The sequence below is a fragment of the Phoxinus phoxinus genome, assembly GCF_949152265.1.
Source record: "Phoxinus phoxinus genome assembly, chromosome: 16".
NCBI classification, from domain to species: Eukaryota; Metazoa; Chordata; class Actinopteri; order Cypriniformes; family Leuciscidae; genus Phoxinus; species Phoxinus phoxinus.
This window is the reverse complement of record NC_136891.1, coordinates 2244201-2268497: the sequence shown is the minus strand read 5'-3', so window position 1 is coordinate 2268497 and position 24297 is coordinate 2244201. Positions and strand designations below refer to the sequence as shown.

The 24297-nt window shown below is 41.1% G+C and overlaps 1 protein-coding gene across 2 annotated transcripts in view; it reads left to right on the top strand.

The window, feature by feature from the left end:
* arhgap39 (Rho GTPase activating protein 39) overlaps positions 1-24297 on the top strand; it is a 77905-nt gene that overhangs the window by 47551 nt on the left and 6057 nt on the right. For both annotated transcript variants that reach the window (XM_079639531.1, XM_079639532.1), the window contains exons 4-8: positions 10710-10874; positions 12260-12659; positions 15553-15626; positions 19382-19581; positions 23101-23192. In XM_079639531.1, coding sequence (XP_079495657.1) covers positions 10710-10874; positions 12260-12659; positions 15553-15626; positions 19382-19581; positions 23101-23192 — 931 coding nt within the window. The remainder of the gene's footprint in view (positions 1-10709; positions 10875-12259; positions 12660-15552; positions 15627-19381; positions 19582-23100; positions 23193-24297) is intronic.

Genomic DNA, 24297 nt, shown 5'->3' with positions numbered 1-24297 from the left:
TAATACTCTATTAGATTGATAGACTGTTATACAGGGAAAGTAGACAGTTATGAAGATTTATTAGCGTATGCCGTGTGGTTGATGTCCAGTGTTGCTGAGCAGAAATACATAATCATGTTTCTCTCGGTCTCCTCAGAGTCGCGTTGGGTTTTCTCCTCAGCGTAAAGGTTAAGAGGATAGATCAGTCTATCACTGATCTACATGTTGTAGAGTTAGTTTCTGGAGTAAATATATAGGCTACAATCTGTGTTTACACAGCTTTTAAAAAAATAAAAAGTTCCTAATATGAAAGATTCCTGTATTAAAGGGGGGGTTGATTATGATTTCCCTTTTCTAACTGTAGTTAGTGTGTAATGTTGTGTTTGATCATAAACAACATCTGCAAAGTAACAACACTCAAAGCAAAGGGAGATATTTGCTTTTAAAGAAAAGGACTACAACAAACGGTTGGTAGGAACTACACGACATTCCTCCGGGTTAGTGACATCACCAACCCTAAATTTTACATAAGCCCCGCCCCCTGAACACGCAGTCCATGTTGAGAAGAGGAAGAGTTGTTGTCGAGCACATTTGTGAGTCAGCTCAAACTTTAGCATCTTTTCACATGCAATAGAAAGTCACTCTGTGTGCATCTCACGACAGTTCCTATACGAGCGATTTATAGATTATCATGACAGAATATGCTAATTGAAGATAGTTAACTCCACATCAGCAACATAAATTCATCAACTAACCATACAGAGACGTCCTGTTGCTTCTACATGTCGTCACTTCTTCTTGAGTCTCTCCATCTTTGTCTGACTCCATTTTAACATTAAAGACAGAACAGTTTCTGTCATTTTAGTGTGTGTGTGCGAGGTAATCGCAGCTGCTAACACACGCGAGCTCTTGAAGCTCCGCCCCCTGTGCTGGGAGCTGCAGCTCATTTGCATTTAAAGGGCCAGGCACAAAACGGTGCGTTTTTGCAAACCCTCAAAAAATTACAACTTTAACATGCTATATACAAATATCTGTGGGGTATTTTGTGCTAAAACTTCACACACACACTCTGGGGACATCAGATATTTATTTTACATCTTGTGAAAAGGGCATTTACCACCGCTTTAATGTCACTGCAGTGGATGGGAGGCAATTCCCTGATTATATTGGCAGAAGTACCTCAAATTCGATAACCATCAGAAGCAGTGCACTTTCTAATTAATAGCACTGAACTCAAATCAAGTTGCTTGATTATGTATCATGATGTTAGAGTGCACTATTATTACGCAATAGGAAAAGTTTTCTTGGACACATTGGCGCTTCGGGCCGTTAATGAGTTGGACTCCTCCGATGGTGTTTTGTGGCTGAACTCTTGAGCTCTTTCAGCCCAGTATAATGAGCATTTAAATGTCCTGTCACCCTGCTCGGATCAGGCCCGAACCGCTGGTTTAACGCTGCCAGTCGGGTTAATTGGGACGCTGACCTTTCAGCGCCCGTTACCCAACCAGTGATATCTTTGTTCTGGGTATATTGGGATGCACGGTTCTCGGAGGCTAAACTGTGTGAGCGTTTCCTTGAAGGATTTTTTCTTTAGGCTCTGCTCTATTTGCTGATAATAATGGAGGTTGACAGTGGAAAACGGTGTCACACAAACTGTCTACATTAATTCTGCTTCCCAAACATTCCCGAACACCATTTGCAGCAATGACATGAAATAAAGGCAGCTCAGATCCAGCTCAAGCGCTCCGGACGGTGTTTAAATCATGATGCTTTTCCGTTTTCAGAGAATTATGGGAAGGTTACAGGCTCTCACAGAAGGCAGACGTGTGTGTGTGTGTGTGTGTGTGTGTGTGTGTGTGTGTGTGTGTGTGTGTGTGTGTGTGTGTGTGAGTGAACAGCAGAACATGCACACGTCTCTTCACACAGACACGCCCTGCTGTGAGAACATTAATATTTCAGCTTGTGCAGTTTTAAGAGTCGTTGTGCTTATGTAAAGGCATCATGTCAGAGGCCTCACCCTCTACACACACACACACACACACACACGCACACACACACACACACCAGGAGATACACGCGTGTGTCTGCTGGGTCACATTTCACACCTAAAAGATATTATATTGTGGAGTGCAGTAAGTGAGGAGACAAGAGACGGAGATGCGTCGAGTCAACTTTACTATCCACTTCAATATTTTTTATCACAGTACAGCGAGTGATATCAAAACCAAAACATCGCGTCAAAACCGGAACTCGTCATCATTTTACCTCCCCTTCCTTAAAGGTACAGTCCCTGGTGAATGTCTCTTTCAGACTTCCTTGTGGGTCACTACACAGGCCCCCCCAGAATTCACCCATAATAACAGGGCCAGGCCGAACATGTACCCCAAATAGAACATGTGACACTATGCACTAATGCAAAACAGAACAGTCCAGCACATAACAGTCCCTCCAACAAAGTTAACGTACAGGGGGGCGGACTGGGCGGCCATACCGGCTGCGCCTAACAGCAGAGGGGCCAAGGGCAAGGGGCGGGGCAGGGGCAGGGGGCGAGGTTGCCGCAGGGGGCAAGGTTGCCGCAGGTGGGCGCCCTCGCCGCGGGGGAAGGGCCAGCTGAAGCGGTTCGCCAATATCCATATGAGCAGGCTTGAGACGGTCAATAGCCACCCGCTCAGGCCTGCCCCCCATATCCACAACAAAGTTCTTAGACCCCCCCACCAGGACGCGGAAGGGCCCATCGTATGGGGGCTGCAGCGGTGTCCGATGGCCATCGTGGCGGATGAAAACATACTTGGCCGATGGTAAATCCTTGGGCACGTAGGACCGGGGAAGGCCATGGTGAGACGTTGGAATAGGAACAAAGGCGTCTGCAATGTCCCGAGACGCAGCCCGATGTGAGGCAACTGACCACGGGGCCGTGGCATCTGGAAGAAACTCCCCCGGGACACGCAGAGGCTGGCCATACACCAGCTCGGCCGATGAGGCCTGAAGATCTTCCTTGGGGGCGGAGCGAAGGCCAAGCATAACCCATGGAAGGCGGTCAGCCCAGTCGCTGCCCGTAAGGCTGGCCCTGAGCGCGGCCTTCATGTCACGATGAAACCGCTCGCACAATCCGTTGCTCTGTGGGTTATAGGCTGTGGTACGATGGACCTTCACCCCAAGGACCTCGGCGACCGCAGACCAGAGCTCCGATGTAAACTGCGGACCCCGGTCCGAAGAGAGGTCGGACGGTGTGCCGAAACGGGCCACCCAAGCCATAATGAACGCCCGGGCCACTTCCGCTGATGTAGTGGAGGACAGGGGAACTACTTCTGGCCACCTGGTGGTCCTGTCCACCATGGTGAGGAGGTAGGTGTAACCACGGGAGGGGGGAAGTGGGCCCACCAGGTCCACATTCACATGATCAAAACGTCTCTCTGGCACTTTGAAGGGTGCCAAAGGAGCCTTGGTATGACGAGTCACCTTTGCGCGCTGGCACGCCACACAGGCCGCAGCCCAGGCCCTGACGTCCCTCCGCAGGCCCGGCCAGACGAACTTGGCCCCCACCAGCTTGGTAGAGGCCTTCGCCCCCGGGTGGGAAAGACCATGGATGGCATCAAAAACTTTATGCCTCCAGGCAGCAGGTACCATGGGGCGAGGTTGCCCAGTGGAGACGTCGCAGAGGAGTGTAGCGTTGGCCGTGTCAAACATCACATCTTCCATGAGCAGTGCCGTGGGGGCCGTCCTGTAGGCTTGCACCTCAGAGTCCGCCATTTGATCCGCAGCCATAGCCGCATAGTCGAGGCCCAAGTGGACGGAACCAGCGACCGCCCGGGAGAGGCAGTCGGCGACGAAATTGTCCTTGCCAGCCACGTGCTGAATGTCAGTGGTAAACTCTGAGATGGCCGAGAGCTGACGCTGCTGTCGACCAGACCATGGCTCCGTAGACTTGGCCATAGCAAACGTCAGCGGCTTGTGGTCGACGAAAGCCGTGAACCGCCGACCCTCCAACAGGAAACGGAAATGACGTGTGGCGAGGAAAAGACCCAGGAGCTCCCTGTCGAAGGCGCTGTACTTCCTCTCATTGTCCCGGAGCTTCCTGCTGAAAAAGGCCAGCGGCTGCCAGGCTCCGCTCACCCACTGCTCACACACAGCCCCCACGGCGTAATCAGAGGCGTCCGTAGTAAGAGCAACTGGGGCGGTCGGAGACGGGTGCGCCAGCAGAGCAGCGTTGGCCAGCGCAGTTTTGGCAGCATCAAACGCATCCGTCATCTCTGGGGACCAATCCAACACGTCCGCCGGTCTCCTACCCCGCAAGGCGTAATACAATGGACGCATGAGCTGGGCCGCATGGGGGAGGAAACGGTTGTAGAAGTTCACCATGCCCAGGAACTCCTGCAGAGACTTCACAGTGCGTGGGCGTGGAAAACTGGCGACGGCCTCCACCTTGGCAGGGAGGGGGACTGCCCCCTGTGGGGTGACGTGGTGGCCGAGGAAGGTGATGGATGACCGGCCAAACTCGCACTTGGCCGGGTTGATGATGAGGCCATGCTCACTGAGCCGGCCGAACAGCTGCCGGAGATGCGTCCGGTGGTCGTCTACGGACGCGCTGGCCACGAGAATGTCGTCCAAGTAAACAAACATGAACGGCATATCTCGCAGCACCGAGTCCATGAGACGCTGAAACGTCTGCGCTGCCCCCTTGAGGCCGAAAGGCATCCGTAGGAATTCGAAAAGGCCAAAGGGTGTGATGACTGCTGTTTTGGGGATATCCTGCGGGTGGACAGGCACCTGGTGGTAACCGCGCACCAGGTCCACCTTTGAGAAAATGGTGGCGCCGGCTAGGTGGGCGGAGAAGTCCTGGATGTGCGGCACTGGGTACCGGTCGGGTGTGGTGGCGTCGTTCAGGCGACGGAAATCTCCACAGGGACGCCATCCGCCATCAGCCTTGGTCACCATGTGCAGGGGTGAAGCCCACGGGCTGTTGGAGCGGCGCACGATACCGAGGTGCTCCATGGTGGCGAACTCCTCCCTGGCGATAGCGAGCTTGGCAGAGTCGAGGCGCCGGGCTCGTGCGTAGACTGGGGGGCCCACCGTGGTGATGTAGTGCTCCACGCCATGCTTAGCCACCGCCGATGAAAACGTGGGCGTGGTGATGTCAGGGAACTCAGCAAGTAGGCGTTGATACAGGTCCCCGTTGGCCAGCGTGTTTGACAGACAAAGCGCCCCTGTCCCTCCCAGCGTGCAGGGGTACGAAGCAAAAGAGAGGGCGTCGATCAGGCGGCAGTTTGTAACATCCACCAACAGCCTATAAGCGCAGAGAAAATCCGCCCCCAGGAGCGACGTAGACACAGCAGCCATGACGAAATCCCAGCCGAACCGCCGCCCGCCGAAACACACTTCCACATGCCTCGTGCCATAGGTACGAATGGGCGTGCCGTTAGCGGCGTCCATCGGGGGGCCGTGCCCGCCAGCCATGGTGTCCACAGGCTGCGCTGGCAGGATGCTGCGCTGAGCCCCAGAATCGACCAGCAGCCGCCGGCCGGACAAGGTGTCGGTGATGAACAACAGCTTGCAGTCACGGCCAGCGCCCATAGCTGCTAATGAGCGCCGGCCCTGGCTTTTCCCTGGGCTCCAAAACTGCAAGGCTGACGACACTGCTTGGCCTTGGCCCCAAACCTGGAATGGTAATAACACCACCCGTCCTCACGCTGTCGGCGGGCCGTCACAGCAGCTGCAGTGTCTGGGTCGTCCTCCGAAGGTGGAACAGACGTGCGCTGGGTGGGCAGCAGTGCATGGACAAACTGCTGTCGGTTGGCGAGGAAAATCCTGTCTGCCTCCACAGCCAGTGCTCGGTAGTCTCTGGAGGAAGGGAGGGGGGAACTAGCCAGTGCGGTGCGCACGGGTGCTGGAAGCTGCCGCAGGAATATGTGGGCGAAAAGGAATGAGGGATCCGCCGCGCCCAGCACCGCCAGCATCCTCTCCATTAACTCGGACGGCTTGCTGTCGCCCAGGCCGTTCAGGGACAGCAGGTGGTCTGCCTTCTCCAGTTCTGACAGTTCAAAGAGGCTCAACAGGAACGTTTTAAGTGCGTCGTACTTGCCGTCAGCTGGAGGAGCCTCTAACAGCGCCATAGCCCTGGCCGTCGTCGAGGCATCTAAGGCCGCTACCACGTGGAAATACTTTGTAACGTCCTGTGTTATTCCTCTCAGCTGGAACTGTGCCTCGATGTGCTGAAACCACGGCCGTGGATTGTGCTGCCAAAAGTCCGGTAATTTGATGGTGGCCGCGTAGATAGCGCCGACATTAACCGCGCCGCTAGCAGCGGCCGGCGCCGCGGCCGCAGCGTTTTCACCACCGTCGTTGTGAGACATAATTCAGCCGTGTTCAACTCGCGTCGGGGTCACCAAATGTGGAGTGCAGTAAGTGAGGAGACAAGAGACGGAGATGCGTCGAGTCAACTTTACTATCCACTTCAATATTTTTTATCACAGTACAGCGAGTGATATCAAAACCAAAACATCGCGTCAAAACCGGAACTCGTCATCATTTTACCTCCCCTTCCTTAAAGGTACAGTCCCTGGTGAATGTCTCTTTCAGACTTCCTTGTGGGTCACTACAATATTTTGCATATAAAGAAATCAAACTTATTTTATGACCATTGAGATTTAACACATTTTCCCCTGAAAGTCTCATTACTTGAATAGAAAATAAATAAATAAAAATTATTTAGAAATAAAAATGCTATATTAAAGTACACACAATTTACTTTCTCACTATTATTATTTCACTACTGCTTTTTTACATTTACATTTGATCTAAAATGACAAAGTAGTTAAAAAACAGAAACAATTTACAGTTATCATAATAAAAACTATAGATCTAAAAATATTAGTGTACATTAATTTAACAGCAGCAGCAGATCTATTCCTCCAAGACATTTACACATATCAACATTGACAAACCCATTACATGCCAAACACTCTGAAAGTTGTCATGACAGAAATATATATTTTTTAAGCAATTAATATATTTATTTGTCAAATTATAATTAAATATTATAAATATTATACGTTCATTATAATATATAATATGTTATTGGTCTCAAGTTCACTTTAAAATGAAAATTACCCGTTTGGCCGGAAGCTAGAAGTTTACTTTGTAACATGTTAAATATTAATATTTTTCTTACACAAACGCATCGCTTCAAATGCTTTATTAATCCCCCGGAGCCGTTTGTGGAGTTAATTTATGATGCATGGATGCACTTTTTTGAACTCCAAACTGATGGTTGCAATCCACTGCCACTATAAAGCTCGGAAGCGTCAGGGTGTTTATTAATATAACTCTGATTGATTCGTCTGAGAGAGGAAAGTCATGTACATCTAGGAAGGCTTGAGGACGAGTAAATCATGAGGTAATTTTCTTTTTAAAGGGGTGGTTAAATGCCCTTTTCACAAGATGTAAAATAAGTCTCTGATGTCCCCAGAGTGTGTGTGAAGGTTTAGCTCAAAATACCCCACAGATATTTTTATATGTTAAAATCGTCACTTTTTGAGGGTGAGCAAAAACACACCGTTTTGTGTCTGTCCCTTTAAATGCAAATGAGCTGCTGCTCCCGGCACAGGGGGCGGAGCTTCAACAGCTCATGTCCTTTTACCTCACACACACACACACACACACACACACATGCACTGAAAATATCAAAAACTTTTAGCCTTTTATGTTCAAACTGGAGTCAGACAATGATGGAGAGACTCAAGAAGAAGTGACAACATGTAGAAGAACATGACATTTCTGAATGGTTAGTTGATGAATTTATGATGCTTATGTGTAGTTATCTTCTAGTCACTGATTAGCATATATCTTGATAATCTATAAGTCATGTTCCGGGGGCGGGGTTTATGTAAATTTTAGGGTTGGTGATGTCACTATCCCGGGAGGAAGCTCGTGTAGTTCCTACCAGCCGTTTGTTTTGTTGTAGTCCTTAAAAAACAAATATCTTCCTTTGCTCTGAACTTTGAGCGTCGTAACTTTGCAGATGTTGTTTATGATCAAACAGCAACATTACACACTAACTACAGCTAGAAAAGTCAAATCATAATCAACCACCCCTTTAAAGTGATCTACTCCTTTAATGACTGGACTGTCGACCAGTCGGCTTTGGGCAACGCTCCCCTGGACAGTCCTCTGCATTTCTTCCCATCACCAAAAAATACATACATAAATGTATCGACACTGAATAAGCATGACGGGGTGATGTGAAGAGGAGGTTAAGATGAGAATGTGCTCCTGAAGCAGCGTGATCACAGACGGATGAAGGAGAAGATGGAGAGAACTGAAGCGGTGGAGGAGAGGAAGCCTGCGTGACTCATTTATTAATCGTGTTGATCAAGAACGCCTGTGGCCATCAAACTTTCCCTGAGAAATCAGCCAGCGTTCCTGCAGCTGCCACTCAGAAATAATAGTGCTAACACTCAAATATGGAAAATCAGCCTTTTGAAATATTACCATCAATATTTGAAATTCACTCTGTAAGAGTCATATTAAAAACGCTTTACAGGTGAAACTGGAAAAATTTGAATATGGTGCAAAAGTTCATTTATTTCAGTACTTCAACTTAAAAGGTGAAACTAATATATTATATAGACTCATTACATGCAAAGTGAGATATTTCAAGCCTTTATTTGTTATAATTTTGATGATTATGAAAGCATATGAAAACCTTTTCACAATATTCAAATTTTGAATTTGGGGTTTTCATAAGCTGTAAGCCATAATCATCAAATTTATAACAAATAAAGGCTTGAAATATCTCACTTTGCATGTAATGAGTCTATATAATATATTAGTTTCACCTTTTAAGTTGAATTACTGAAATAAATGAACTTTTGCACAATATTCTCATTTTCCAAGTTTCACCTGTAAATATATATATATATATATATATATATATATATATATATATATATATATAGTTTTTCGTAGTACATTATAATTTAGATGATGTTAAACATAGACTATCTGTCTTTAAATATATCTTTTGCACGATATTCTAATTTTTCAAGTTTCACCTTACTACATTTCTATATTTTTTGAAGAAATCGTGAGGTGTTTGATCACATAAAAGTCCCCAGCGCTCCTTCAATGTGCGTCTGTGGGGTTTTTCCACCTGTTTTAGGGTCCAGCTGCTGAAAATGGTGCGTATGATCACGTACAAGCACAGCTCTGCTGAGGAAGTCATGTGATCAGAGGAATGCAGTGCCGTTTGCAGCTGTTTGAAGCGTGCTTCATTATGAAGCGGTCATCAGTCTCACGGGAGTCATTAGGATGGATGATGTCTCTGCTGTGTCAAATTAACTATATTTATGAACCCAAAAATATGAAGTCATTTAGCAAGACCAAGGGCATATTCACCGTCCCCCGTGTTCTCGTCACCTTGTGACCTCCATATCATCAAATTATTATATCATAAACTGGTGTTCTGAATCTCAATATGTTCTCTAAAGATTCATTACAATACTCAGTTCATGTAAATAAATAAATACACATATCAATTGAACAAGTTAAAGTAAATGACTCATTTTGAATGATTTGTTTGAACACACAAGGAAAATATGTATCTCTACAAAAAAAATTTTTTTTCTTTATTAGCTAGTATTTTTTTTTGCATCTTTCAAACAAGACATTTCACAAGTCGCCATTCATTGTTTACACGCACACCTTTTGTTTCAATCTAACTGAATTCATTCTGATTGGTGAATCTGAATATAGTGTTTACATGAACGCTAAACAAGTGATCGGTTGATGTGCGTTTTAACATTGCTAAGAAAATTCCCGCTCCTCCGTGAGAGATACGAGACCGGTGCGTCTGACAGGTGCCGCTCATCAGTAATCACGCCACCGGCCTCGCGCCGTTCTCCCGCGGCCGTCAGTCTCGTCCCGCTCGCCGTTCTCCCGCGGCCGTCAGTCTCGTCCTGCTCGCCGCAGTAAACATGATGAACGACGATTGTAGAACGCTAAAGCCGAATCCCGGACATCTTCAGCGGTCTCGAAATCCCGGGCAGACTCGTCACGGAGACTTACTAGTAGCCTAGCCTTGTTGTTTAACTGCGCTCTTACCGGTAGGCGTGGCCTCGTAGGGCAGAGAAGCAAGTGCATTCTGGGAGTTGTTGTCTTTCATCCACATGAACCACAAATACATTTTCTGGCTTTTCTCAGTCTAGATGGCTCCAAATTCTAAAATAATTTCACATTTCTACTGCATAAATGACCCATTTTAAACACACATTCATCTTTACAGAGGTGAAGTATCCCTTTAACTAGTTTACATTAGGAGTAGCTTGTAGTTTGAGATGCTACAATTTTCAATTAAATTTCGCCCTTAGCAACGCCCTAGCAACAATCCATAAAACAATCCAAATTTCCTTCAGAAAAATGTAAAAATATTCCCCGTCTTATTCATATTTTTTTTGTTTCATGTAACATTGCATGATGCGTTTCATAACCAATGAAGTTACTGAGGCCACGGGAGAAACTCGGCTGAATCATTTGAAATGTCATAAGTGTGTAATCGCCTGAAGGAGGTATTTTTGCTCTTTTGATAGTTCTCATTATTTTGGGGATTGACTCATTTCCTCTCCGTGCTCCTCTTGACCCGACCCGAGGCTGAGACGCCGGGTTCATATCTGTTCTTCCTCTGCTCTGAATGCTGCTCTTCAACATCAACATACAATGTTTTCTTTCTTCCCAAGTCGGAAGATCTGGGAGCGTGTTCCCAGTTCGAGGCCAGCCGGAACGCCAGGAACATGATGCCCAGTGCGAGCTGTGGCGTCTTCCCAGAGTTCACGCTCCGCAAACCCTCCTCGGAGACGGACATCGAGAACTGGGCATCCAAACACTTCAACAAGCACACCCAGGTACACACGCATGATCACCAGTGTTTAATGCACAAAAATTTTAACCTTATTTATACCATGGTCTGAGTGAATACTCGATTCTGATTGGCTGCAGGGTGTCCATTAAAAAGTGATGTAGGACACCTAGTAAAGGAGCTCTAAAACCGTTAGATTTCGATTGTAAAACTAATTAAAATATAAACTAATGTTTTAAAAATGTGTTATTTGGCAAGTGAACATGGTATAAGTGGCCTCGTCGGGCATTAACCCTTACAAAGCCTACAGTATCAAACTCATACATGAATTTCTGAGGTCTCTAAATGATGAAAACGTTCTCCTCCAGTCCTTCTGTCGTCTGATCGATAGTTTTGACCGGCGGTTCCCAACCCTTTTTTTGTCTGAGACCCCCTTTTTCCCAAGAAAATATTTGAGGGCCCCCCTTCACATTTAATTATATTATCGCTCTTGTAAGCTTGCAGCAAGGATGACAAAATATGTTGTTTTCAAACATACGGTATGTTTACTATAACCAGATATGTTAATGCACAAATAATAGCCTGTAATATTGAAAATACAATAACAAAAACATCAGTAGGCCCTATGTAATTTAAAAACGTAAGCCTAGGAGTAGCCTATATTGGCCCTATTTGAAATGCAATAACACAAATATTCACACTGGTGTGTAGGTAAAAAAAAGAAAGAATATTGGCTATTACTAAATGACTGCTGTCTGGGACCTCAATACTTGCATGTTATTTGTGAGGCTTTATTTTTGAGGCTTTTGGCGCTATAGCGAGCGATAATAAACTTGCGTTTATTAAGAATAATGCGTCTTTCGGAAGAACATTGTAGCTGGAACTACTTCTCTCTGTGTACGTCTGTGACGAGTCACGCAGGCACTGGGCTACTCCGCATCCGAACCAGTGTAAAATAGTCCCAATGTAAACACTTATTATAGGAGTACCAGTGGTTCAGGATAAGACAAAAACACGGATTGGAAAATGGATTCATGATGAACTCGCTCATTATATAAATTTTGTAAATTTTGAACAGAAAAAAGTTAAGGACTTTTATTTAATGCTCATTGCTAAAAACTTTTCAAAATATGACGCAACCCCCCACAGAGCTCGCTGAGGCCCCCTTGTGGGCCGCGACCCCCTGTTGGGAACCGATGGTTAAGACTCTTTTAGCAAGTAAAAGTCTTTTAGTGTAATTGTACGAACATCCACCTTGTCTTTTTGCTGTCAAATCACTGATTTTTATCAAGTAAAAACAAGAATAAATTTTATATTGCTTGTAATATTTCAACTTGACTATCAGACATCATTCATTAGATAAATCAGTGAGTATCAAATACGATCATTAGGCTTTTGGTGAAGGTTTAACCGAGGTGATTTGTCTTCCAGGGTCTGTTCAGGAGGAAAGTCTCCATTGCCAACATGCTGGCCTGGAGCAGCGAGCCCATCAAGAAGCCCATGATCGTGACTTCGGACCGAACCGTGAAGCGCGAGGCCGTGGACCTCTTCAAACTGATCCAGATCTACATGGGCGACCGGCGTGGGAAAGGAGACCCTCTGTCGGTGGCTCTGGAGGTGACGGTGCGGGGCTGGAGCTGTCAGGGCCTGAGGGACGAGCTGTTCATCCAGCTCTGCAGACAAACCACCGAGAACTTCCGCTACGACAGCCTTCAGAGAGGCTGGGAGCTCATGGCCATCTGTCTGGCCTTCTTCCCCCCTACGCCTCGCTTCCACAACTACCTGGAGGGCTACATCTACAGACACATGGACCCGCTGAACGACACCAAGGGTACGGCGTGAGATTCACATTAGGTTTAAAGGGGTCATCAGATGCCCATTTTTCACAAGTTGGTATGATTCTTAAAACCGTATCCTAACTACACGCGACGGCGACACTCGACGATTCTACTTTAGAAACGGTTTCTATTTTTCTGCGGCGTCGTGCTGGAACAACAAACACAAAGTGTGGCAATGATAATCTCAGGCACTGTTTATGTGCTTTATTTAATGTTAAAAGCGTGTCATGTGACTTTTAATATCTTTTAGTGCTCCAGCTTTGAGCTGTAAAAGTAACAGATAATTCACCTCAGATCTTGAAACTAAACAAATGGAAACAAGAACATTCAAACTGTGAACAAACAAGTGTATTCTTTGACAAAGATTGTTTTAGTAACTCAGTATGTATTTGAATAATGTTTAAATGGTGTAATATTTGTGCATTTGATCATGTACTTAAGAGGTGGTAAGATCCAAGAGCAGTATCTATTGGGTAATCCGTATTCACAACTAGTCCAGGCAAGGGTCAAATATCCAGTAAGGCAATCCAAAACACAAGAAACAAACATGAACAGGGCAGATACAAACTACGGAAGTGCAGTGACATAAAACAACAAGGACACCGTAACAAACACTAAACAGGCAGGGTATATATAACACAGATCTAACAATGATGATGGGGAACAGCTGAGTGCAATGATGATGGGGAACAGCTGAGTGCAATGATGATGGGGAACAGCTGAGTGCAATGATGATGGGGAACAGCTGAGTGCAATGATGATGGGGAACAGCTGAGTGCAATGATGATGGGGAACAGCTGAGTGCAATGATGATGGGGAACAGCTGAGTGCAATGATGAAGGGGAACAGCTGAGTGCAATGATGATGGGGAACAGCTGAGTGCAATGATGATGGGGAACAGCTGAGTGCAATGATGATGGGGAACAGCTGAGTGCAATGATGATGGGGAACAGCTGAGTGCAATGATGATGGGGAACAGCTGAGTGCAATGATGATGGGGAACAGCTGAGTGCAATGATACAGTGATGGGTACATACAAGGATTGTGGGGAATGCAGTTCATAATGTGGATGACACCAAGGGGAAGAGGACCTCTAGTGGTTACCCAGGGACACACAACCAGACACTGTGACAATTATCCATTTTCTTGCGAGTGCCGTCAAGATTACTCTCTGCTGTGCACTCGCCGTGAGACTCCGCCCACACGCTGTTCTGATTGACTGTGAGTTTTTATTGATTTGTACGCATCTCGCAGTCGCGTCGCGTCTAGTGTGGACAGACAAATTATTTGTCGCTGGATTTCATTGCATCACGTCTGGTTAGGACACGGTGTTAGGGTCTTCATGAAAAGTTTGTAACATACTTTGGTTAAAATTCCTCAATGGTGGTGTAAAACAGCTCTGTTCACAGCGACCCGTTTCAGTGCATGTCTCTTTAAATGATAATGAGCAACTGCTCAACACCCCACCCCTCCCCTCCCTCCTCCCTTCCTTCTGTGTGGCGTGTCGTCACAAGACGTGTAAAGTGATGCTTTGGCAGACAGACAGTAAACAAATGGTTGAGGCCGGAAATATGCTAATACGAGAAATATGCTAATACAGAAAATATTCTGATACGGGACAGTCCGTCAGTGGTCGTGGGCGGAGCATGAGCAATATGACATCATAGTGCTCAGAAAATCTAAACGGCTTGATTATTGAGAGTGTTTAGGCTTTTTGAGGATAAAAAAAAAAAGAGTAAATTGATTTTTTTCATTGTATGGTGGTTGTGTCCACACACTGCAAAGACACATATATATGCAAACACCATATAAAAGTGAATTTTGCATCCGATGACCCCTTTAAAATCATTTCATTTAATTTATAAAACGGTTAATAGTTCCAATCCTCGATTCTGATTGGTCAATAGTTGTGTTTTATTCACGATAAAACACGGCTGCTTCCCCCAACGGTTCTATGTATCACTACACAACACCCCTAGCAACCGCTCTTAGCAACGTAAACAATGAACGACATCCAGGGTACGGCGTGAGCTTCATGATAACTGATATCACATGATAAATCTTTAGGGATAGTTTACCCAAAAATGAAAATTACCCCATGATTTACTCTCCTCAAGTCATCATATATGTATGACTTTCTTCTTTCAGATGAATAGAATTCGGAGTTATATTAAAAAATATCCTGGCTCTTCCAAGCTTTATAATGGCAGTGAATGGAGGATATGATTTTGAAGCCCAGAAAAGTACATCCATCCATTTAAGTTGATGTAGTTTTAAATATGGATATTTTTCCTCACAATAACATGTCGTTTCGCTTCAGAAGACCTTTATTAACCCTGAGGAGCACTTTTATCATGGATGGATGCACTTTTTTGGGTTTTAAAATCATATCCTCCATTCACTGCCATTATAAAGCTTGGAAAGAGCCAGGATTTTATTTTTTATTTAACTCTGATTCTATTCACCATCATATACACCGAGGATGGCTTGAGGGAGAGTAAATCATGGGGTAATTTTCATTTTTGGGTGAACTATCCCTTTAAGACCAGGTCACGCCAAGGGCCAGATTTCTGAACAGTGTTTTAAATGTATTTATTTATTTATATTTGAAAGTGCAATATAAGGAATTTAGGTTCTGCAATAGTTTTAAATTGTTTGCAAGATTAAAATTAGTGAGGAAAGGTCGACTCCAAACTCTTTTTAAATGAATGAACTTAAAGTAAAAATTAATAATAGTGTTAAGATTTGCTGGATGCTGCATGTCAAAAAAGTATGATGTCATGCGCTGTCCTGACAATTATTATTAAGCTATTAAGATTCTGATCATCCAAATACAGTTCGTACAGAGAGAGTGTTGTGCATTATGTTTGTGTTTCTCTGTTGCAGGAGTGGCGATAAGCAGTTATGCAAAATACTGTTACCGTAAACTCCAGAAAGCTGCGCTCACCGGAGCCAAGAAGGTGTGTGTCTTTTCTTTATATTTTTTTTTTTTTTTTGGTAACACTTTATTTTACAGTGTCCTTGTTACACATGTTACATGTACTTACCATAGTAATAACAGTAAATTATGCATAATTACATGCAACTCACCCTCAACCAAGTCCTAACCCTATAGTAAGTACATGTAGTTAATTATTATTACTCAGCACTTAAATATATAATTACATTGCAACAATGACACCTTAAAATATAGGGTTACACTTTATTTTATGGTGTCATTGTTACAATGTAATTATATATTTAAGTACGGTACTGAGTAATAATAATTAACTACATGTCTTACTATAGGGTACGAGTACGATTAGGGTTTGGTTGAGGGTTAGTTGCATGTAATTATGCATAATTTACTGTTATTACTATGGTAAGTACATGTAACATATGAAACAAGGACACTGTCAAATAAAGTGTTACCAAATAAAGTGTATTTTTTTATTTACTGTAAAGCACTTTGTGACCCTTCCTTGTCTGTGAAAGCTGCTATATAAAGAAACGTTACTTCCTCATGCTTATAAGCGTGTTTGGGGTTGTTAAAGTTAGGTTGCACTGCAGCGGACACTGAAAAAAACAACTTTCACTTAAAAAATTGCTTGTAAATGTGTAAATAATTACAAAGAAAATACAAGTACACATAAAAAAAATGGTGTAGAAACAGTTTTCACTCAGAAATTGCTAAATCTCACAAACAATTAGAAAGAAACTAGGGATGCACAGATATCAGTATTGTCAATATATATTACTTTTTAATGTTATCGTTATCGGCCTGATAAGAATATTTGCACGATATATTAAAGCCGATAAATAATGTGTTATTTCCTTCGGCTGAGACTCTTCAGATGCGACTGATCAACATGATGGGTTTGAATTGCTTGAAATATGATTGAAATCATTTCAAAAAGGAAATAGAGTAAAGTCTGTCATATAAGACTACATAAAATTATAACGAGAACATCATTATGATTGTGTGTTTGGGACTTGGTGAGCCTTTTGTTTTTGTAATCAGGCTCTCATTATATAAAAATTTGGATTTAGATTTATTGGCCAATATATCACTTATCGGCCTTCAGATATAAAGAATTATCGGTATCAACCAAAATGTTCATATCAGTGCATCCCTAAATTAACATTAAATTAAACATGAAGTTTTGAGGTAGAAGTAAAACTGAAACTGTATTTTATTGTAAAACTTGGAAAAAATATTTCACAAATACTTTCAAAGAAACTGCAAGTAACACATTGAACTGAACCACATTTTGAAGTAAAAAAGACTGAAATAGTATTTCATACTCCAATAATCGTACGACTTTGAAAAGTAATATTTTTTACGGTGTATTTTTAATTTGATATGTAATGATGGTGTTCTGCCTCTGCTCTGATGATTCTTCTCTGTGTTGCGGCTGTAATTGTCTCTATTGGCACCGCATGTGCTAATTGGCCGTGAAGTGGTGGCAGGACCCGGTTCGGCCTGGTATTTAACGTTTTTTAATTAACATTCAGTTTCGCAAATTTGGCTATTGCCCTGGAGACATCGCCATGACAACGGTTGCCGAGTCTCAAATAGGCTGGTGATGATTTACACGGCGACCGCATTGTTGCGTGATGAGGTGTCAATCATGGCACCTGCGTGACGGGATCTTCCCCGTGCGCTCTCGGGTTTATATTCCTTCTCGTGTGTGAATGTTTTAATTGCATGATGCCAGTGGCCCGTGGAGACTGTAAACGGCCAGTAAAAGGGAACTGTGTGTGTGTGCCAGACGCCCAGCAGGGTGAAGCTCGAATCCATGGCTCTGGTCCAGACGCTAGTGTGCTGCCTACATAGGCATCGTTTGCATGCTCATCAAGACTGCAGCATATGCCACCTTTCTTTGGCCGGACACGAAGCCAGGGTTCATATCTAGTATGGAAAAGTATTGGATATGATTTGAGCAATTTCCAGGTCTGGATATGTATGGAAAAATTACAAATATTTGTGTTTCCAGACTATTGCCACTATTTTTTTCATTACGCAAATAAATGATTTAATCTGCAAATTTGTAGTAGAGCAAACATTATTAAATAGAAGAATATCCTGCTGTAATTTTTTTAAATAATATTTTCTAAATTAATGTAATCAGTGACGATATTATTTTAAAAGTAGAAATGAATAAATGTATTGCATTTAAAATATTTCAAATGTATTCAGTGAAAATATTATCAATATTATTTCATTGAATTAAATATATATACAATGAATTAATAAAATGTAAAATTTAATAAATAAATGTTATCAGTGATAATATTTTAAAACGTATAATGAATATATTTAAAATTATGCAGTCAGTAAAAATGTGAATGTAATCCATATTATTTTATTATTTTTTTAAATAATAATCTTAATACAATTTATATTATTTTAAAGATTATTATAGGAATTTCAAAGGATTTTTCTAAATAAATGTAATCAGTGATGATATTATTTTAAAACGTACAAAATTAATATGAAATATTTTTCTAAATAAATGTTATCGGTGACGATATTTTAAAACTTATAATAAATGAATTTAATACATTTTAAATATTCAAAATGTATGCAGTCAGTGAAAATGTAAATATACCGTAATCAGTATTATTTTATTGAGTTAGTTTAAACTTTATATTAACTGATAATATGAATTTAAAATGTTTTTTTTTCCTAAATAAATGTAATCAGTGACAATTATATAATATATTATTTTAATTGTGCAGTTAGTCAAAAAGGGGAATGTGATCAATATTATTTTATAAATTTGTCAATATTATTTTAAAACTTATAATATGAATTTATTAAAATGCTGCGCATTGATCAGTCTGGGTTTGGTGCAATATTCTGCTAGATATTTGGCAACATAGTAGCTTTTTAGTTGTAAGTAGTAGTTGTTTTTGTTGATTGGTTGATGTTTGTCAAAATAAATATTTTTCTAATGCACATATTGCATATGCGCACATTTTATGATGGCTATATTATCAGGGACCCCCAAGCTCCCAAAAAATGGGGTGAACGATTTTTAACCCCCAGGGTTAATAGATATTAAAAATTGGCTGGAAATTTGAGTCTGGAAAAGTATGTAGTTTTGAAATGGAACATCTGTCGAAACCCTGTCACATGCAATCCCATGATGCATTGTGATGAACTCACTAGATTTTGGTACAGTCACATGCACTTTTCTCTAATCTTGTCTGATTAGCATTATTGCTGGGTATCGATTCAATCCGATTTCCATTCGACTCAATGAATATAGATTTAATACAAATCCTATATTTATAAAAAAGAACATAAGTTTACAAGTGGTTAATTAATAAAAAGAAATTAAGAGCCACAAACCTGTATATTAAACTCTTTTTATTTTAGGTACATTCAAACAGAACCAAACTCTATATTTCAAATGCATACAGTGAATAGACTGGATTTTGATGCAAGATGAAAAATTGATGCTGAGAACCGGGCGAGTCAGAACAGTCGATCAAACTCGATCAGGATATTTTATGTTTATGATAAAACGCACATAAATCTCACAGCATTCCCTGTAACATGAAGCCTATGAACAGTGGAGGAAACTAATACTGGCTTTTGGGTGATAGATAAATAATAATAAATATGGAAAAAAATAGTTTGAGAACCGATTTTGAATCGACCACATTGTAAAAAGCGATATTTGCCCAGCCCTAACTAGCGATATGTTTAATATCTGTCTGTCCGTAGGGTTTGAACAAGCCCTCAATAGAGGAGATCGCTCACGCTCGCAACGCCATCTTCCGGCTCTCGATGTTCGGCTCGTCTCTGGAGGAGGTGATGCTGATGCAGAAGGACCGGTACCCTGACCGAGAGCTGCCGTGGGTCCAGACGCGGCTCTCAGAGGAAGTGCTCGGCTTGAACGGAGACCAGACCGAGGGCATCTTCAGGTCAGAGACGCTTCTGATGAAGATTTCATTGCTATATTTAAAGGGATAGTTCACTTTAAAATGAAAATTCGGTCATCATATACTTGTTTCAAACCTGTATGAATTTCTTTCTTCTGCTGAACACAAAGGAAGATATTTTGAAGAATGTCAGTAACCAAACAGTTAACTGGTCCCATTGACTTCCATAGTAGGAAAAAACAATACTATGGAAGTCAATGGGACCAGTTAAAGGTAGGGTAGGTCAGAATTGTCTAAAAAAACTTTTATTCAAATTTGTTTAAACTGTCTTTATATATCAATACATAATTAAAATGCAAGTACTCTGAAATAGAGAGTATAAAAAACTGAGTGACTCTAGTGTATTTAATCTTCAATAAACACAGCTCATTAATTCCATTCACTCCCACCTAAAAACGGGTGCGCGACTGCGCGCACGTGGGCGGAGCCAGTAATAGCGGTGGTAGTCATGGCGACGGAGAGTGACAGTCGCGCAAGCCAATCACTTGTTTCGTCCCGGTAGGAATTAATGAGCTGTGTTTTTTGAAGATTAAATACACTAGAGTCACTCAATTTTTATACTCTCTTTTTCAAAGTACTTACATTTTAATTATGTATTGGTATATAAAGACAGTTTAAGCCAATTTGAAAAAAAGTTCTTTAGACAATTCTTACCTACACAACCTTTAATTGTTTGGTCACTGACATTCTTCAAAATATCTTCCTTTGTGTTCAGCAGAAGAAAGAAATTCATACAGGTTTGAAACAAGTATATGATGACCGAATTTTTATTTTAAAGTGAACTATCCCTTTAAGTGTTTCCATGCTGTGACTGAGTAATTAAAATACTCAGCATTATTTTGAGCTATTTGATAATGTGCAAGAAGCATAATTTTGAACCAAAAAGTCATTTGATGGGATGGTTTCATCCAAAAAAATAAATAAATAAATAAAGAACTAGTTAAAAAAGTATCAAGATATGTTTTCCATGCAGAGGAAAAATTATATTGATCATATGCTGTGACTTAGTAATTAAATATTCATCATTATTTTTTAGATTTTTAATATTGTGGGTAACACTTTACAATAAGGTTCGTTAGTTAACATTAGTTCACTACATTAGTTAACATGAACTTATAATGAACTGTACGTATACAGCATTCATTTATTAATCTTTGGCAAAGTTAATTTTAACATTTAGCACTGACAGGAAAAGTTATATTTCATAATTTTCATTTACATGCACTATTTATATTTGTATTCTGCAATATTGATTTACATATTCTACTGAGGTTTCTACCATTCTTTCATGATTTTTCATGTTCATCACTATTTCAAAATAAAGGTCTGAACACCTTAGGAGTATGAACATATTCTTGTTGCAAATTGATAAATTACGGCTCCTCAGTAATTTATTTGGACAATCACCAAATATGTAAACTAGAGATTGTAAGCTTTCAAATGATATATAGTTTGTCAAGATTAGTTTAGGTTTAGTATAGGATATTAATGTTTTAAATATGTAATGGCTGTGCCAATATAAGGGGTTAAATCAGAGACACCATTAAACTTCTCAGTCTTAACGTGAAATTAATCTAATGGGAAATTTAATTACTTAAAAAGTGCATTAAAATCACCAGTGTTCACAGTGCCTGCAAAATCATTGCAAATGTATTGTGAATTTTCAGCCCTAATTAACCCTCATTAACCTGCTGACATCACCACATGTAAACCATTAACCCACACAGTAGATAATGTAAAACTGTGTGGTTATAATTAATAAATGAGTCTAATTAGACCGAGATTATTCAGTGTTGGCATGTTTACTGGACTGTCGTTGCATCCTAAATCGAATACTTCTTCTCAAATGTGTATATAATGGACACTTTGCTATCCCATGAGGCCACGGGAGAGGATTAATGAACGATAGTGAAGGTATCGCTGGTAGGTCACATGACAGTAACAACATGGCGGATGTAGTACGTCCAAATTTCATTCATACTACCCATATTCAATTTCTTACTATATAGAACATACTTTTTTAACGCTCGTGAATGTAGTACCTCCTCAGCAGTGTTGGGGGAAATGCATTACAAGTAACTTGAGAGTTATGTAATTAGATTACTTTTTCAAGTAACTAGTAAAGTAACGCATTACTTTTAAAATTTACAACAAAATATCTGAGTTACTTTTTCAAATAAGTAACGCAAGTTACTTTGTTTTCCCATTTATTGACTGACAGCTCTCCTGTCCTCATGTTGAGACAAATCAAAGTGCAGAGGCGCGCGCGTGTGTGTGTGTGAACATGATGTTTATGTAGTTCTAGACTAAATGTTTGCATTTAAAGGAGCATTTACTCATCTCACTTGCACAAAAAAAAAAAAAAATCCTCAAAATGAATAAAATCAGTGAAATGCAGAATCAGAATACTGCAAACCTCCAATAACTAAATATGTTAATAAAACATATATTTTTTTGCATTTAATCTCACTTTATTGACCAATGTACTTGCTTCTGATCTTCGATGATTCAGTTAAATATGTAAAAATGACTATAGATAGATAGAAAGGTTTGCTTTCCTCTACTGTACACATGTCCTTCAGCCTGAGGATTATTATTTCACTTTTGGTGTGAACGGGTCTTTATATTTGCCCAAAAGTACAACTTGTGTAAAAAAAACAAGCCCAGCCCAGGTGGGAAAAAAAGTAACGTAAAAGTAACGTTTAAACGAAAAGCATTACTTTTTTTAAAAAGTAACTAAGTAATGCAATTAGTTAATTTTTAAGGGAGTAAATCAATATTGTAATGCATTACTTTTAAAACTTTTACCTCAGACAGTACGTGATTTCGGACGCAGCGTAAGCTTTGGCATCAATGAAACGCTCATCTCGTAGTTGGTTCCGGAAGTGTTTTTGTCCATTAATTTCTCCCATAGGGTTTTCAAAAAAGTCGTCTTTGTGTTATAAGCCATAAACCAAGTTGACCAATTATGAGGAGAATCAGAACACTACAAACTTTGATTTGAGGGGGAAAAAGTATTTGAAAATCTAACAAAATTACAAAGGAAAGGTACTTAAAGGCTTTAGTGAGGGAAAGAACTACAATCCCATGAAGCATTGAGAACAGCAAAACGGAATTTTATGGATGGTGAAAACGGTGGATTATTACAAAATATGCTTATATACACTGAACAAAATTATAAACGCAACACTTTTGTTTTTGCCCCCATTTTTCAAAGATCTAAGACTTTCTGTGTACACAAAAGCCCTATTTCTCTCAAATATTGTTCATGTTCAAATGAAACATTAATAATATAATTATTAAATACTAAGTGTGAAACCCTCACTGCTAAAACTCATTGGCACAATAAACCCCAACAGTATATATGAAATAAGTTGTTATGTTATAATAACCTGGCTTCATTACAGAAAGGAATATGTTCATTGTCTTCTAGTCTTCAGTCACCATGTCCACGATGCTGATGTTTTGCTGAAGTGTAACGTGTGTGTTTGTGTGTCTCAGAGTGCCCGGAGACATTGATGAAGTAAACGCGCTGAAATTACAGGTGGACCAATGGAAGGTGCCGACCGGCCTGGAAGACCCACATATTCCAGGTATCCCACAATTCCGTTGTCTAATCTAATTTAAGCAGTTTAAACAATCTACAGGAGATTGGGGGTAATATTTGCCCTAGTAATATACATGCTATAGCAAATTTCTCACAGACCATTAGGGCCACGAGTCAAACACGGCGAGATTCAGTCTGATCGGCCTCCATTAATCTTGTCTAATAGGTGCTCAAACTTCATTGGCCGATGGCAGCCATGTTTCTTATGATATGCAAATGACCTCATAGACAGTCATTGCACTTTGGACAAAGACACTGCATTCCAATTTTCAAGTTAATCGGACTTATGATTATATAGTTATAGCCGTTGTCATGTTTTTTCATGTTATAGCGCCACCAAGTGACAAAATCCCGCTTTTTTTGTACTGTGACCTCAGATTGAGCTCTTACATATATGTACCAATTTTGGTGAAAATATCTCATTCCATTAAATAGTTAGAGTTATTTTAGTAAAAAGCCCAATTTAATCGTTCTGGCGTCTCGTTGCAGAACTTTCTTCAATAATTATTAATATTCAAACTCCAGAGAATCATTCTCCACTGGAAATCGTATACCAGCCAAGCACCTTTGGCATACTGTGTTCAGTATACTATAATTTGTGAATGTGATGCACTAATTCTATTGTTACTCACTACACTGTAAAACAATCTGGTGTAGGATTTACTGTACATCACTCAGAAATTGCTTGTAAATTTCACAAATAATGAAAGAAACGGCAAGTAACACATTGAATTAAACTTGACATTTTTGGTCGTAATTAACCAAAAAATTGTCATTTTTTACAGATTATATAGTTAAAATAGCATGCATGTGTGCCTGTGGCTGAGAAATGAACAGTGTCTTGTTCATTCTCGGATTGGATTTGCTAATTATTTGTGTTGGTTGTTTTGTGCGGGCTTTTCATGATACATTATTGATAAAGATCCTCTGAGACAGCTGGTTTTGCATGCACACAGCTGTTTGTGAACGAAACAAGCAAGTACTAAATATCTTTACAACATTACTGAAGTTGGGATACATCAGTGCAACATTTCTAAAGTGTCTGACCTCAAATATTTTAGTAATCATCATAAATTCAAAATCTTAAACAC